The sequence below is a fragment of the Hylobates moloch genome, unplaced genomic scaffold (assembly GCF_009828535.3).
Source record: "Hylobates moloch isolate HMO894 unplaced genomic scaffold, HMol_V3 SCAFFOLD_4, whole genome shotgun sequence".
Lineage (NCBI taxonomy): Eukaryota > Metazoa > Chordata > Mammalia > Primates > Hylobatidae > Hylobates > Hylobates moloch.
In genome coordinates this window covers 156,040,905-156,055,494 of record NW_026652279.1, presented here as the reverse complement: position 1 = coordinate 156,055,494, position 14,590 = coordinate 156,040,905, and the positions used below count along the sequence as shown (strand labels likewise).

General features: G+C 42.5%; 1 protein-coding gene across 3 annotated transcripts in view; it reads left to right on the top strand.

The window, feature by feature from the left end:
• The window catches only part of ABCC4 (ATP binding cassette subfamily C member 4), a 287,148-nt gene that overhangs the window by 134,043 nt on the left and 138,515 nt on the right, over positions 1–14,590 (top strand). For all 3 annotated transcript variants that reach the window (XM_032151108.3, XM_058438015.1, XM_032151110.2), the window contains exons 15-19: positions 4,045–4,254; positions 5,904–6,044; positions 6,778–6,815; positions 7,210–7,304; positions 9,090–9,236. In XM_032151108.3, coding sequence (XP_032006999.1) covers positions 4,045–4,254; positions 5,904–6,044; positions 6,778–6,815; positions 7,210–7,304; positions 9,090–9,236 — 631 coding nt within the window. The remainder of the gene's footprint in view (positions 1–4,044; positions 4,255–5,903; positions 6,045–6,777; positions 6,816–7,209; positions 7,305–9,089; positions 9,237–14,590) is intronic.

Genomic DNA, 14,590 nt, shown 5'->3' with positions numbered 1-14,590 from the left:
CATGTTTTTAAGTATTAACTTAAAAGACTTGCAGAAATGTCATTATTACATGCTAAACCGTATTACCGTAAAGTATGTAAAATTGCTACCTCAAGGTTACTGCATTGTTAAAGAAAATGATGCTGTTTTAATTTAGAACTTTTTGTTTACCTCTTCCATGACTTAATTCAAATTATATTATTTGGAAATTACAGATTCTAAGACCTGTTTGTATCCATTTAATTGTCATGCATAGTTTGGCTAAAGATCCTCTCCTATTAATAGCAGAAATGGCTGGGCACAGTGACTCAGGCCTGTAATCCCAGCACTTTGGGAGGCCGAGGCAGGCAGATCACCTGAGGTCAGGAGTTCAAGATCAGCCTGTCTAACATGGTGAAACCCCATCTCTACTAAAAATACAAAAAATTAGCGCAGCGTGATGGTGCACACTTGTAGTCCCAGCTACTCGGGAGGCTGAGGCAGGAGAATTGCTTGAACCCGGGAGGCGGAGGTTGTAGTTAGCCGAGATCATGCTATTGCACTCCAGCCTGGGCCACAGAGTGAGACTCTGTCTCAAAAAAATAAAAATTAAAAAAATAATAATAATAGCAGCAACACAGTTGGATAACTGAGCAACCCCTAGTCACAGCACCCACTTTCTTGGAATAGCCAGCAGTTAGTGTCACTGCACAGGAATTTTTGAGTGCCTGATATGTGTGAGAGCTGGTATAGTTATAAGTAAGACAAAGTCCTTGCCAGCGTCGGGCTGACATTCTTCCTGGAGATAGATGCAAGGAAGGAAATAGAGGGGTGGGGTTGCCTCGCTGGGACTTGAGGTACAATGATGTGAAGGTGCTGACCATGCAGTCACCTGGGGAGGGCATCTGAGGCAGGGGACTGGCAGTGGGGTCCTAAAGCTGGAAGTTACCTGGTGTGTTTATAGGAACATCGGGGAGGAGCAGAGCAAGCCAGGGAAAGCCTGGAGAAAGGTGGGCTCAGAGCAGTGGTCAGAGGCCCTGGAATTAGGACAGAAGCTACTGGACAGTCCAGAGCAGTGGAGTGACATGGTTTGATCTGTGATTTTAAGAGATCCTCTTTGTTGTTTGCTGGAAGAACTACAGCAGAAGCAATTTGAAGTCTTCACAAGACAGAAATAAGGGCTCGGTCTAGTGTATTAGTTTCCTAGGGCTGCCAGAACAAAGTGCCACACATTTGGCAGCTTAAAACAACAGAAATGTATTGTCTCACTGTTCTGAGGCTGCAAGTCCAAAATCAAGGTGTCCGCAGGGCCGTGCTCTCTCTGAAGGCTTCAGGGGAGAATCCTTCCTCGCCTCTCCCACTTTCTGGGGTTTTGCTGGCACTCACTGTTGATCCTTGGCTGGCAGTGTAGCCCTTCAGTCTCTGCCTCTGTTGTCACATGGCGTTGTCGCTGTATCTCTCTGGGTTTCTTCCTATAAGGACATCAGTCATTGGACCTAGGGCCCACCCTACTCCAGTATGACCTCATCTTTTCTTGATTGTATCTGCAAAAATCCTGTTTCAAAAAAAAAAAAAAGGCCACATTCACAGGTAACAGGGTTTAGGACTTGAACATATCTTTTTAGGGGGTCATGGTCACCATTCAACCTACAAGAGCTAGCGTGGCCGGGGACATGGAGGTTAGTGAGAACTTCTCAGCCCAGCGGTGGTTTCATGCATCACTCCCTGGCTTGTTGCCTCTTGCCTCAGTACCCTGGTCCTTAACCCTTCTCTGTTCCAGGCCCTGGTCCAATTCCTGATTGTAGGTCTGAAACCCCCTTAGTGTCTTCAAATGTTTTAATGTTTCTCCGCCTGCAATTTCTTAATAAAATGATGGAAATAACAAAAATGAGTGTTAATTATATTTTATAAGATCTGTGTGCACCGTTCTCCAAGGGAGATAAATTTCACATTATTGCAACAACCAGAGTATATGATAGCAAAGCTCTTGCAAGTCTTTGTGTGTAAGCCCCTCCTTGCTGCCTAAAGAACAGTGAGGAATCTGTCCACTGAAGTCCCGGCAAGTGAATTCTCACCCTTAAGAGGATTATCGAAGGCAGAACTGCTGCCTCTTCAGAAGCAGTTCCGTGTGCCGGCTCTTCCCCACTTCCCCAGGAATAGGGAGTCTGGGTTCCTTAAACTTGAAAACAATTAATTTTTTAGGCAGAGGGTTGAGACTAGTGTGGCAAAACCTGAATGCTGGTACATTAGAATAAAATCTGTGGGTGGTAGAATAACCTTTCTCCAAAACAACCATTTGGCCAGGCGCGGTGGCTCTTGCCTGTAATCCCAGCAATTTGGGAGGTCAAGGTGTGGGGGGAATCACTTGAGGTCAGGAGTTCGAGACCAACCTGGCCAACATGATGAAAACCCATCTCTACCAAAAATACAAAAAAATTAGCTGGGCCTGGTGGCACTTGCCTGTGATCCCAATTACTCAGGAGCCTGAGGCAGGAGAATCACTTGAACCTGGGAGGCGAAGGTTGCAGTGAGCCGAGATCGCCCATTGCACTCCACCCTGGGCAACAGAGTGAGACCCTCCCCCCCCCCCCCCCCCACACACACACCGTTTTCCCACTGGTGGACACCCAGGATGAATGTGTGTCCGTTCTTGCTTCTTGCTGTCAGCCCAGCCCCTTCCCTAATAGCAGACAGAGCACAGTTCCCCTCAGAACCCACTCTGCATTGCTCCTCAGTACTCGGCTTCTGAGAAAAATTGCCATCTCAGTACCAGTAGGAGTTTCCTTGTGTATCTTACAGATATGATGTGAAAAGTGGTCATTTCATCAAACTAGGTGTGTCACTTTTACCTCCTATGTGGAAGAAGACACAAGGTATCATGAAGCATTTTTGAATTCCCCAGTTATCAAACTGGTCCAAAGGGCCCAAGGTGTCACTGGATTTTCCTCAGTGGACCCACCTTTTGGGGGTGGGGAGGATTGGGGTAGCAGGGAGGGTCCTGGCCACCTTCCCCCACCTGACTTGCCTCAGCCAGGAGCTGCTCTCCTTTGATTTGTTTTGTATTCTGGGAGTTTGCCTAATATTTTGTTTGCTACTGTTTGAGGAAATCAGTTGGGTCTCATTTCATGGGGTACACAAATAGTGAAGATATTTGTACATTATTTTCTATGACTTTGTAAGGAGAGAAAACTGTGCAAGGCGGTGTCCCCTGGAATGTCGAATTTTCAGTTAGGAATTCCCTGAGTCTTTGGGGCAATTATTTATTTATTTATTTATGAGATGGAGTTTCACTCTTGTCATCCAGGCTGGAGTGCAGTGGCTTGATCTCTGCTCACTGCAACCTCCGCTTCCTGGGTTCAAGTGATTCTCCTGCCTCAGCCTCCCGAGTAGCTAGGATTATAGGTGCCTGGCTAATTTTTTTGTATTTTTAGTAGAGGTGGGGTTTCATCATGTTGGCCAGGCTGGTCTCAAACTCCTGACCTCAGGTGATCCACCCACCTTGGCCTTCCAAAGTGCTGGGATTTCAGGTGTGAGCCACCGCACCTGGCCTGTGGGGCAGTTTTAGAATAAAGACCATGAAAGTGCAGTTCATGGGGTCTATGTGCAAGTCTGGTTCCCACACGCCTTTTTCCAGCAGGGCCCATGGCCAGTGGAGACTTGTGGCGTGCTTCCTACCTGTGCAGCTATGCCTGTTCCTACCTCCCTATCAGTGTTAGGTTTCTTTCCTGGAATATCCTCCTCAATTTACTCATTCCTTCAATTCTTATCGCATAAGGTTTATCACAGTTTTCATGTTCTGTAATAAGACTACCAATATGGTCACCAAAATCTATGTGATAATGATCTCCATTTGCAACACACTATTACCATTTTAAAAGTATTCTTCAGGACCTAACACAGGGTCTGGCTGAGAACAGAACACTCAGTTGTGTATCAAGTTGAATTGTATTAGATTTGTCAACTAGGATTCCGGACCTAAGTATAATCATAACTTAAGATCAGTTACTTTTTCTGGATTAGAATTGGATTAGGTTAACATTATCACGTGCACATGTCTCTCTCTGAAATTCTTTATTTTTATTTTAGGGTAAAATGGTGCAGAAGGGGACTTACACTGAGTTCCTAAAATCTGGTATAGATTTTGGCTCCCTTTTAAAGAAGGACAACGAGGAAAGTGAACAGCCTCCAGTTCCAGGAACTCCCACACTGAGGAATCGTACCTTCTCGGAGTCCTCGGTTTGGTCTCAACAATCTTCTAGACCCTCCTTGAAAGATGGTGCTCTGGAGAGCCAAGATGTGAGTTCACCTCCTGTTACAACATGGCCTGGTTTTGTTGACTGTTAATGGCCTTATGGATCTTTGGTCTACTCTGTTCAAAGCATCATCTTTTGTCCCAAAGTAGATTCTGTGGTTTCAAGGCTCTATTCCATGATATTGGCAGATTAAAACAGAACCAAGGCAAACAACCCTGGTTGGAGTTATCCTTTGTGTGTAGGCTGGGGAATGTCAAGGAGATGAGTAGTGGGTGTGTATGCTGGTGCAAGTCCTAAGCCGTGTGTGACTCACACTAATACTACAATTCTTGAATTTACTGTAGTGAAATCCTACTTAGTCTGGTGGCCCCCAACTTCTCTTTGCATCCGGAGGCATAATTTGAAGACCCCCTTAGAGAAGGTCCTGCTGTGGGCCACATGAAATTAGCCACTTTTCCTATATGTTGGAATGTTCTGATGCTGTGATGCTGTGATGCTGCAGGTGGCTGATGGAGGTATTTTGCCCTGTTGTCAGATGGTTTATGTTAGGCCAGAAGTAGCATGTGCAAAGACCCAACAGTTCCTGACACACAGCAGCCCATCTTCCTTCTTTACCTTTCAAGGATAGGAGCTGCATCTTACTCACTTTGGTGTTCCCAGTGGCCAACATAGAGCTGTTCAGTACATCCTCAGAGTATGTGAATCTCGTGCCTTCTAAGTCCTGCAGGCAGAAATGTACCAGAGCTCACTTAAAAGCATAGATATTCCTTGCCACATAAACCCTGACTATCCAAACCCAGGAGTCTGAAGGATTCTTGCAGATATTCAGATTAGACCCTCACATGCCGAATTATCAGGAGTCAGTTTCTGAAACTCAGGAGCCAAATAGATTAGGATCATATGCTATCCCTTGCTTTCCAAACTCTGGTTACTCAGACTCACTGCTTGACCCCAGTTACTGTATTGAGCTCATGTTTTGACCCTCTGCTCTTTTATGTTTCCATCTTGAGTGATGCAGTTGAGAGTTCCATATCTTTTTGTATATGATTTTGGAACAAGTTTCTGTATTGACACTTGAATTTGGGTGTGCTGGGTAAATGCTGGACATCCTGATGTCATCCTTCCAGCAAGCCACGCCATAATGTACAAATGATATTTCCTTATCTCTAGTAGAACCTTGAAAGTGGGATGGCTGGGTCCAAGGATTAGTGCATATAGCTGGGTGTGGTGGCTCATGCCTGTAATCCCAGCACTTTGGAAGTCCGAGGCGAGAGGATCACCTGAGGTCAGGAGTTCCAGACCAGTCTGGCCAACATGGTGAAAACCTGTCTTCACTAAAAAATACAAAAATTAGCCAGGCGTGGTAGCAGGCATCTGTAATCCCTGCTACTCAGGAGGCTGAGGCAGGAGAATTGCTTGAACCTAGGAGGCAGAGGTTGCAGCGAGCCAAGATCGTGCACTACACTCCAGCCTGGGCAACGTGAGCAAAATTCTGAGTCAAAAAAAAATTAAATAAATAAAAAATCAGTGGATGTATAGTTTGGCTAGATATTTCCACACCCTTCTCCACAGGAGATGGATCATTTTGGACTTCTGCCTGTTTTCCCACAGCTTTGTCAACAGAGTGCATTGTCATCTTTGGGAACAGTTTTGTATACTGTTTTTTCTCTTACCACCTTTTTTCCTTTGCAGACAGAGAATGTCCCAGTTACACTATCAGAGGAGAACCGTTCTGAAGGAAAAGTTGATTTTCAGGCCTATAAGAATTACTTCAGAGCTGGTGCTCACTGGATTGTCATCATTTTCCTTATTCTCCTAAACACTGCAGCTCAGGTAAATAATGACATTTGTTTTGTGCCTTCAAAATGATATTTATAGTACCTATGTTTATGCTATTATGACTGCATCTTGCAGTTCACTTGGGGTCTGAATTGAAATGTGCTGTCTTTGGGGAACAAAGTGAGGGCTGCCTACTGGTGTTCCATGTCCATTACAAAGACCTTCTGTGAAAAAAGGGTATCTTTCAATTATTTTAAAATGGAATATGCATTTTCTTGAACTCTTGATATTTGGGAGTTTGGGCTCGGCAAAGACCTGAGCTGGAAGAACTACATGAGTTCTCTGAGCTTTTTATTCTTTCTTTTTTTCTTTCTTTCTTTTTTTTTTTTTTTCGAGACGGAATTTTGCTCTGTCGCCCAGGTTAGAGTGCGGTGGTGTGCAATCTTGGCTCACTTCAACCTCTGCCTCTGGGGTTTAAGCAATTCTCCTGTCTCAGCCTCCGGAGTAGCTGGGACTACAGGCACATGTGCCACCACGCCCAGCTAGGCTAATTTTTGTATTTTTAGTAGAGATAGGGTTTCATTATGTTGGCCAGGCTGGTCTCGAACTCCTGGCCTTAAGTTGATCCGCCTGCCTCAGCCTCTCAAAGTGCTGGGGTTACAAGCATGAGCCACCACGCCCAGCTTCGAGGGCTTTCTTTCGGTTGTCCATGTTAGCGATTGAGAGTTTTGAGTTGGTAAGTCATGCCCAAGTTTGATTTTTGTCTTTGTTGTTTCTCCCCTCCTAGGTTGCCTATGTTCTTCAAGATTGGTGGCTTTCATACTGGTAAGTATTTCATACTCCAAATGAAGTATGAAATACTCCAAAATCAATAAGAAGACTCGCTTTTCCATAGAGTTAGGGGGAGGTGTTTGTTGATCCTTCTCTTCTAATCCTCACTTAGTTTACCCGAAGGAAAATTAGAGTCTTGCTGGTGGAGTGTAACCTGCGGTGGTCTCCACCCATGTCTGATCCGCGGCATCATGTTCGCAGACAGTTTCAGGAACTGAAAGTTGTGATTTAAATTGAATTTTTATAAGGTAGATACACACAAGACTGTGAGCTGAGAATCATTTTCCAGCATGAAGCATTTCTCCCAAATTGTGGTTCATTTTTTTAAAAATGTATTTATCTAAATTCCATATATAGCTTAATATTTTTTTCTCCCCATGTTCCATAGGGCAAACAAACAAAGTATGCTAAATGTCACTGTAAATGGAGGAGGAAATGTAACCGAGAAGCTAGATCTTAACTGGTACTTAGGAATTTATTCAGGTAAAGTTTAATCATTTGGTGTATTATATGAGAGGCTGAGGTGCTTACAATGAGCCTGTGTGAGTAACTAGGGCTTCCAGGAGTAATTCAGTAATGTCTTAACAGATTAGGAGTCTCAGTCGAATTTACTCTGTGAATTAATTAGAATAATTATTTTAAAAATCTACTAGAAGAGAGGTTGAATGAAGACTCTTAATTTGCTCTGTACTGGATTTTGAAAGTTAAACCAGGATTGAGCATTCAGAAAATCAGCCACTGGAAATATGTGGCTATTGTTTATTCTAATAGGTTGCTTTAGCTAAATCTTATATCATTATACGGATGGGCAGGGGGATTAGAAACGGATCCCCACCCTGTGGTTCGGATTGTTCCAATTCTGTCTAAATAAACCCTGGCTTTTATTGAACTTGGATGAAATCCTCTGGCAGCAAGGCCCCCAGAATAAAAGCATTATTCCCTCCCAGGTATGCAAAGCTCCCTTCAGCACTGCTCATCTCCTGGGCTTCACTAATTACTTAAGAGGGAAGCTGAGCAGGGAAAAATCCAGTGTCTGGGTATTAGGATGCCTTCTATTTCTTACCTTGAGATCACAATGTTATCGCGTCCCCAACTGTGTGATTAATTTAACATTTGGCTTGCCAGACTAATATTAATGCCACACTCTGTTTTCACAAGAGTGCTTAGAATGTATGTAGCATTACATACTGTTTAAAGGAAATCCCCATCTAAAATTTTAAATATTTCCACAGGAAATGCTCCTACAAGCTTTCCTCAGAGATAGAGTGAGTTATCTTTGTAAGAACCTACTCAGTGAAATTTGGTGTTTATTTCCTCGATCGTTTGCTAAGAAATCTAAATCCATTAGGTGTTTACCTTCCAAATTGATGGACTGTGTGAAAACTAAAGGAAGAAGGAAATCAGTTCTATTATGTTTGTGTAGGATGGCAGGCTAAGGATAATGCCTGTTGATGGAGTTAGGAATTTGAGCTGCTTTCAGAGGTTAAATAACAGTGACATGTCATCTGAAAGGGAAATATTTGTTATAGAAGTTACCCCCACTGTATTTAGCATTATGAATTAAGAGACGTTAGGAAAGCTCTTTTAATTTCTATGTGAATAACGGATCCTCATTCATGTCTTAATAAAATGTATGATTTATTTTATTCATTTAAAAATGTCTTGTGTCTGTGTAAAACAGTGGGGGATTAGTTGCTTATTTAGATTAATTATCTTATGTTAGAATATAATTTGTGTTTTCTTGCAATTCAATTATTCAAGAGGTTTTCCACATGCAACTTAATATGGTATTTTTAAATTCTTTAAAGCTACTTGGGCATTTTCTACAAGGAAAAGGTAAATCATTTCTCCAATTCCTTGTTAATATCACATGTTGGTATCAAAACATACCACCTTTTTTAGATTATGGGACATCATGTAAATAATAAGATTTGGAATATGGAGAAGATCAACTACATTTCATGATTATCTGTCTTACTTCTGAGTTTTTAGTAGAACTTGCAATTGAATTAGGAGAGCCTAGAATGAAATTGTATTATACACCTGATTTCTCATTTCTGTGCAGTTTCCATTCAGTGAGAGAAAAATAAGCTATTTTAATCCTTCTTTGTCAATGTATTTTGTAAATACGTTATACTTATGTAGAATCCAGATGCTTTACGGAATAAATTAAGTAACATCTTTATAAGCTATCTGGCTTGCTTTAGCAACTATTGAAGAAAATGCAGAGATATGCTGTGTTCTCTAAGTGATATTTCTTTATTTCAGGTTTAACTATAGCTACTGTTCTTTTTGGCATAGCAAGATCTCTATTGGTATTCTACGTCCTTGTTAATTCTTCACAAACTTTGCACAACAAAATGTTTGAATCAATTCTGAAAGCTCCGGTGTTATTCTTTGATAGAAATCCAATAGGTAAGTCTGACACCAAGTTTCTCAGTAAGTATGTCTTGTTAACAACACATTTAGGATCTGATTACATTTCCGTCTTTAAAAATGGAAGGGATGCTGGGAAGAAAATCACTATGCATGTTGATTCATTTTCTACAAGAAACTTCACTGATATTTTTCTCCTACCAGAGAAAATCTGAATATGGGGGGGGCATACAATCTTTTATTCCAATTTATATGTGTGTGGAAAAATAAATGAATGTTCACTTTGCAGAATGCTTTAGGAATCCATTTGCTGTGAGGCAAGTGAAGCATCCGGCATTCCCTGTAAACATGTTTAAATGTAGTTGAATAGTTGCTAAAACATTGGCTGTGTTTACATAGTGTTAGGTTATGCCATTTTTCGGAGGGATCTTTGTAATCAGGAATGCTCTGACGTGAGACAGGCTGTGTATTTCTTTCTTTCATTGGGAAACCCGTTCATTTCTGGAAACACAGGGTTTCTGTACATACCCTGACTGTGAGGTTTCTCTGGAAGGCAATACGTGGTTAATTAAAAGCCAAGATTGGTAAAATGTAAACTCCGTTTCAAGAACAGTTTCTAACTCTGTGGTTTTAAAGTAGACTTTTGGTTCTATAATAGAGACTTTGTTGAGCCTGCCATGTAGATCTTCAGTAGCTTGTTTCCTAGGTACACCCAGGTATATCCAGTAGTTTCCAAGTGGTTGATGCCTCTGCACTATGGGCTTCTTACCTGTCCTGCTTCTGAGGCTAGCCTTCCTGACCTGGGTTCCTAGGGAGAATTAGTTGTGCTTGTAAGTCCCCACCCTGCTTAGTTGAGTGGACTTGTGGGGAGGCCTGAGTGACATTGTGCAAATGATAACTGCCCTCATAGAAGCAGGGAGGTGGCCTGGAGAGAACACAGGCATAGCTTTGGCCTGGCCGTTGACTAGCTTTTTGACCAAGGCCAGAGCACATCGGTGCTATTACACAGGCAAGTCTCCAAGCAGATGCTATAGATCAAAGTGTGGACTCAAGCTAACTGCCTGGGTTCAGTCCTGGTGCTGGTTACTAATTGTTATAGCTGATTATAGTTACATTCATATTCATGTCCTAGTTACTTAATTTTTCTGTGTCACAGTTTTCTTATCTGTAAAATAGGGATACTATTCATACCCACCAAATTGAAATCTTATGAGAATTAAGCATGTTAATACATTCCTAGTACATGAAACTGGGTGTAGCAACATGGTCAGTGCCTAACGAATGTTAGTGACAATGAAGCCGTGTATCTATGAACTGAATCACCTTCACTGTGGGATGGAAATTACTCCTACCCTCTCTGTTTTACATGATTTTTGTGAAGATTAAAGAAGACTGTTCTGGAAAGCATCTTGTGTAGATTTATTTAACAAATACTTTTCGGTCCAAGCACTGTACAGTGTGCAAGGATTTGTAAACTGCAGAGACCACACAAATATCGGTCTGATTTTAGCTGTTATTAGAAAGTCATTGGAGGACCTCTGCGCTATTACAGCTGTAACGTCGCGCCACTTTGCCAGTTAATTTGAAACTACAGTCATAACGTTTGGAGCATTAAGTGGGACTGCATTTCTGTTATCACAGGCCTCGGAATGCTCATGACTACCATTAACCAGCCTCTCCGTGTTCGAGACCTGTGGGCTTCTCCTCATGCTGATTTATTTATTATTCAGGGATTTGGGACCCAGTCTAAATCTTGGAGATCCCTAATCTTACAGCAGCACCTGAGTGTTTATCTTGCTTCCTCCTCCTATATCTATTAGCATGACTTTATTCCTTCAACAAAATAGAAGCTCAAATAAGTACCCCAAAGAGAGGCCTACTTTGTCCAAAATGTTTAGAGGTCATGAATTATTTACTTTTTTTAGTGGTAGATGTTGAAAAAATTTAAAAATTAAAAGTTTTTTAATGGTAGAATTAAAATTTTCATTTAGATAAAATTTTTGCACTTTTTACAATGGTGAAGGATACACAAAATCTGCGAATTATGCCTCAGAATTCACATTACTGATTGTATGCACTTCAATGGTTTTATATATATATATACATATATATATGTATATATATATATATGTATATATATATATAATTTATTTAGAGATAAGATCTCATTCTGTTGACTAGACTGGAGTGCAGTGGTATGATCACAGCTCACTGTAGTCTTGACCTCCTGGGCTCAAGCGATCCTCCAGCCTCAGCCTCCCAAGTAGTTGGGACCACAGGCCTGTGCCACCATGCCCAGCTAATTTTTTAAATTTATTTTATTCTATTTTGAAGAGATGGGATCTCACTATGTTGCCTGGGCTGGTCTCGAACTCCTGTGCTTAAGGGATCTTCCTGTCTCAGTCTCCAAGTGCTGGGATTACAGGCATGAGCCACTGGACCCAGCTGGCTTTATAACATAAATAAACATTCCCCTCTAGGATAGTGAGGCAGGCATACTCGATTTTTCAGTACTCTTAAATATACATGTTAAATGTGTATAAGTATCTGGCATGATGTTGTGCCCCCTAAATTGCAGTGTGTTCTTTGAGTTGAGTAGAAAGACTGGGAAGCATGTCTGAATACTTAGTTATTAAAAGCAAGCTCTTAGAAGAGCCCCGGGGGAGTTTCCTATGAGCTCAGCATCTTGATATTCTCCCAGATTTTAGAAAACTTAGGAAATGGGGAGGACCTCTGCTGGCATGTGGTTTCCAGTAAGCTCACCTTGGGATGGCGACTGGCACAGAAACACCAGGTGACTCACACTGGGGGTCTGGCTAGACGTCCCTCATATCCCCATCTCCAGCCCTTGTGCTGGAATATTCTCAGTGACTCTGATCTGCAGCATAGAAATGTCTTCTCCATTATTTTATGGCCACTCCCACCCCAGTGTGCCATCCCCCTCATCGTGCTTCTGCCCAGATCCTCATCTGTGTGGTTAATGAATGGGCAACCCTTGCTGGTGATTCAGAGAACCAGACCTTCTGGAAGGGTCCCCCTGACTGCCCCACTGTGGTCCCAAGTTCACTTATTTGGATTTAGGGAGAAGAGGAAGGTAAACCTGGAAGGTTTGTGTTTCTTCTCGGTAGTGAAGTTTCTGTTTCTTTCTTTTTCTTTTTTTTTGAGATGGAGTCTCGCTCTGTCGCCCAGGCTGGAGTGCAGTGGCGCAATCTCGGCTCACTGCAAGCTCCGCCTCCGGGTTTCACGCCATTCTCCTGCCTCAGCCTCCAGAGTAGCTGGGACTACAGGCGCCCGCCATCACGCCTGGCTAATTTTTTGTATTTTTTTAGTAGAGACGGGTTTCACCGTGTTGGCCAGGATGGTCTCAATCTCCTGACCTCGTGATCTGCCCGCCTCGGCCTCCCAAAGTGTTGGGATTACAGGCGTGAGCCACCGCGCCCAGCCTGAAGTTTCTGTTTCTAAGAAGGCCATGCTTCTCCAACGTGCAAGACATTAAGTTCCTCTCCATTTCGAACCCGCCTATGGTTGCATGAAATTCATCTTTGTTTATATAACACAATACCTTTTTATCTACTGGCCTTTCGTTAACCTGATAAATCTTAAGCTAGCAGGATAAAATGTGAGCCAACCAGTGTGCTGCCTTAGAATGACAAGAGCCAGTTCTCTCTTTCTTTCTTTCTCTCTCTTTTCTTTCTTTTCTTTCCTTTCCCCTTCCTCCCTCCCTCCCTCCCTTGCCCCCTCCCTCCATCCCTTCCCCCCTCCCTCCCTCCTTCCTTCCTTCCTTCCTTCCTTCCTTCCTTCCTTCTTCCTACCTCTTCCTTCCTTTCTTTCTGCTCTGTTGCCCAGTCTGGAGTGCAGTGGCATGATCTCGGCTCACTGCAATGTCCACCTCTTGGGTTCAAGCAATTCTCATGCGTCTATCTCCTGAGTAGTTGATATTACAGGTGTCTTGCCACCACATCCAGCTAATTTTTTTTTTTTTTTTGTATTTTTAGTAGAGACAGGTTTTATCTCCTACTGGTACTGAGATAGCAATTCTCCCAAGAAGCCAAGTACTGATGAGCAATGTGGAGCTGGGTCTGAGGGGCAACCGTGCTCTGTCTGCTGTTGGGAGGGGGCTGGGCCCACAGCAAGAATGGACACACATTCATCCAGGGTGACCACTAGTGGACAAATGGTGACTGTTTGTGTGTGTGTGTGTGTGTGTGTGAGTGTGTGTGTGGTAGAGTCTCCCTCTGTCGCCCAGGCTGGAGTGCAGTGGCGTGATCTCAGCTCACAGCAACCTCTGGCTCCCAGGTTCAAGTGATTCTCCTGCCTCAGCCTCCCGAGTAGCTGGGATTATAGTGTCCGCCATCACACCTGGCTAATTTTTGTATTTTTAGTAGAGATGGGGGTTCACCATGTTGGTCAAGCTGATCTCGAACTCTTGACCTCAGGTGATCCACCCATCTTGGCCTCCTAAAGTGCTGGGATTACAGGCGTGAGCCACCGCGCCTGGCCAAGAGCCAGTTTTCCTTTCTCGTCTTTTTACCCTTCTCTCACCCATTGCTAGTTTTTATTCTTTCCTCCTTTGATGTAGGTTGGTGATGGGATTGCATGTGTCTGTTAAGAAGCCTCACATTTTCAGCTGCCCCCAGACACCACCTGCATATTTTGATTATGACCTGAGTTGAATAGGGCATTTGCAGATATTTTCTGGTGCTGTTCGCTGCATCTACCTCTTCCTAGTCAGTTTTTTTGTGTCTTAGCCTTGTTTCCGTTCTGTTCCAATCATAGTAAATGGGTAACACAAATCCTAGGTCAAGAGTAAGTCTTCAGAAATTAAGAGATGATTTTTATTTTAAATGTAAATCCTGTTTTCCTGGCATGCGCAGAATTAATTTTGCTTTTGATATCCAGCACAAGAGGGCAGCATGATCTGCAGTATTTCAGTGATACAATGTAAGAGCACCTCATTGCAAAACCTGGTTTTTAATTTAAAGCTTTCTTGGAAATTCTGTTTTTATAGCTTGGGTCTTTGTATTTTGATATGTGTTAATATGAAATTTAAAAAGTAATTTTGTGGTGTATTATGTTTGAAACATGAAAGTCTTTGTGGAAGTTATTTTTCTGATGTTGTCCTGGAATACCTAGCATTTCAAACAGGGTTTTTTGGATTTCCTAATTACACCTTCTTGACTAGTAACTGGAATAGGCAGACGCTGACATCTTGACTGGTTGGATGCATTTTAATTCCTGAAGCGTACATTATGATTTGCTCATATGATGTTTCTGTTTTCTTTGTAAGTATGAGTTTGCAGAGAAAGATAGCTACACAGTTAGTTTCTTTAGTTTTCTTCCACGGCAAAAGAGTTAGCAGAGACATTTTATTCTTATGAGGTCTCTACAGTTTC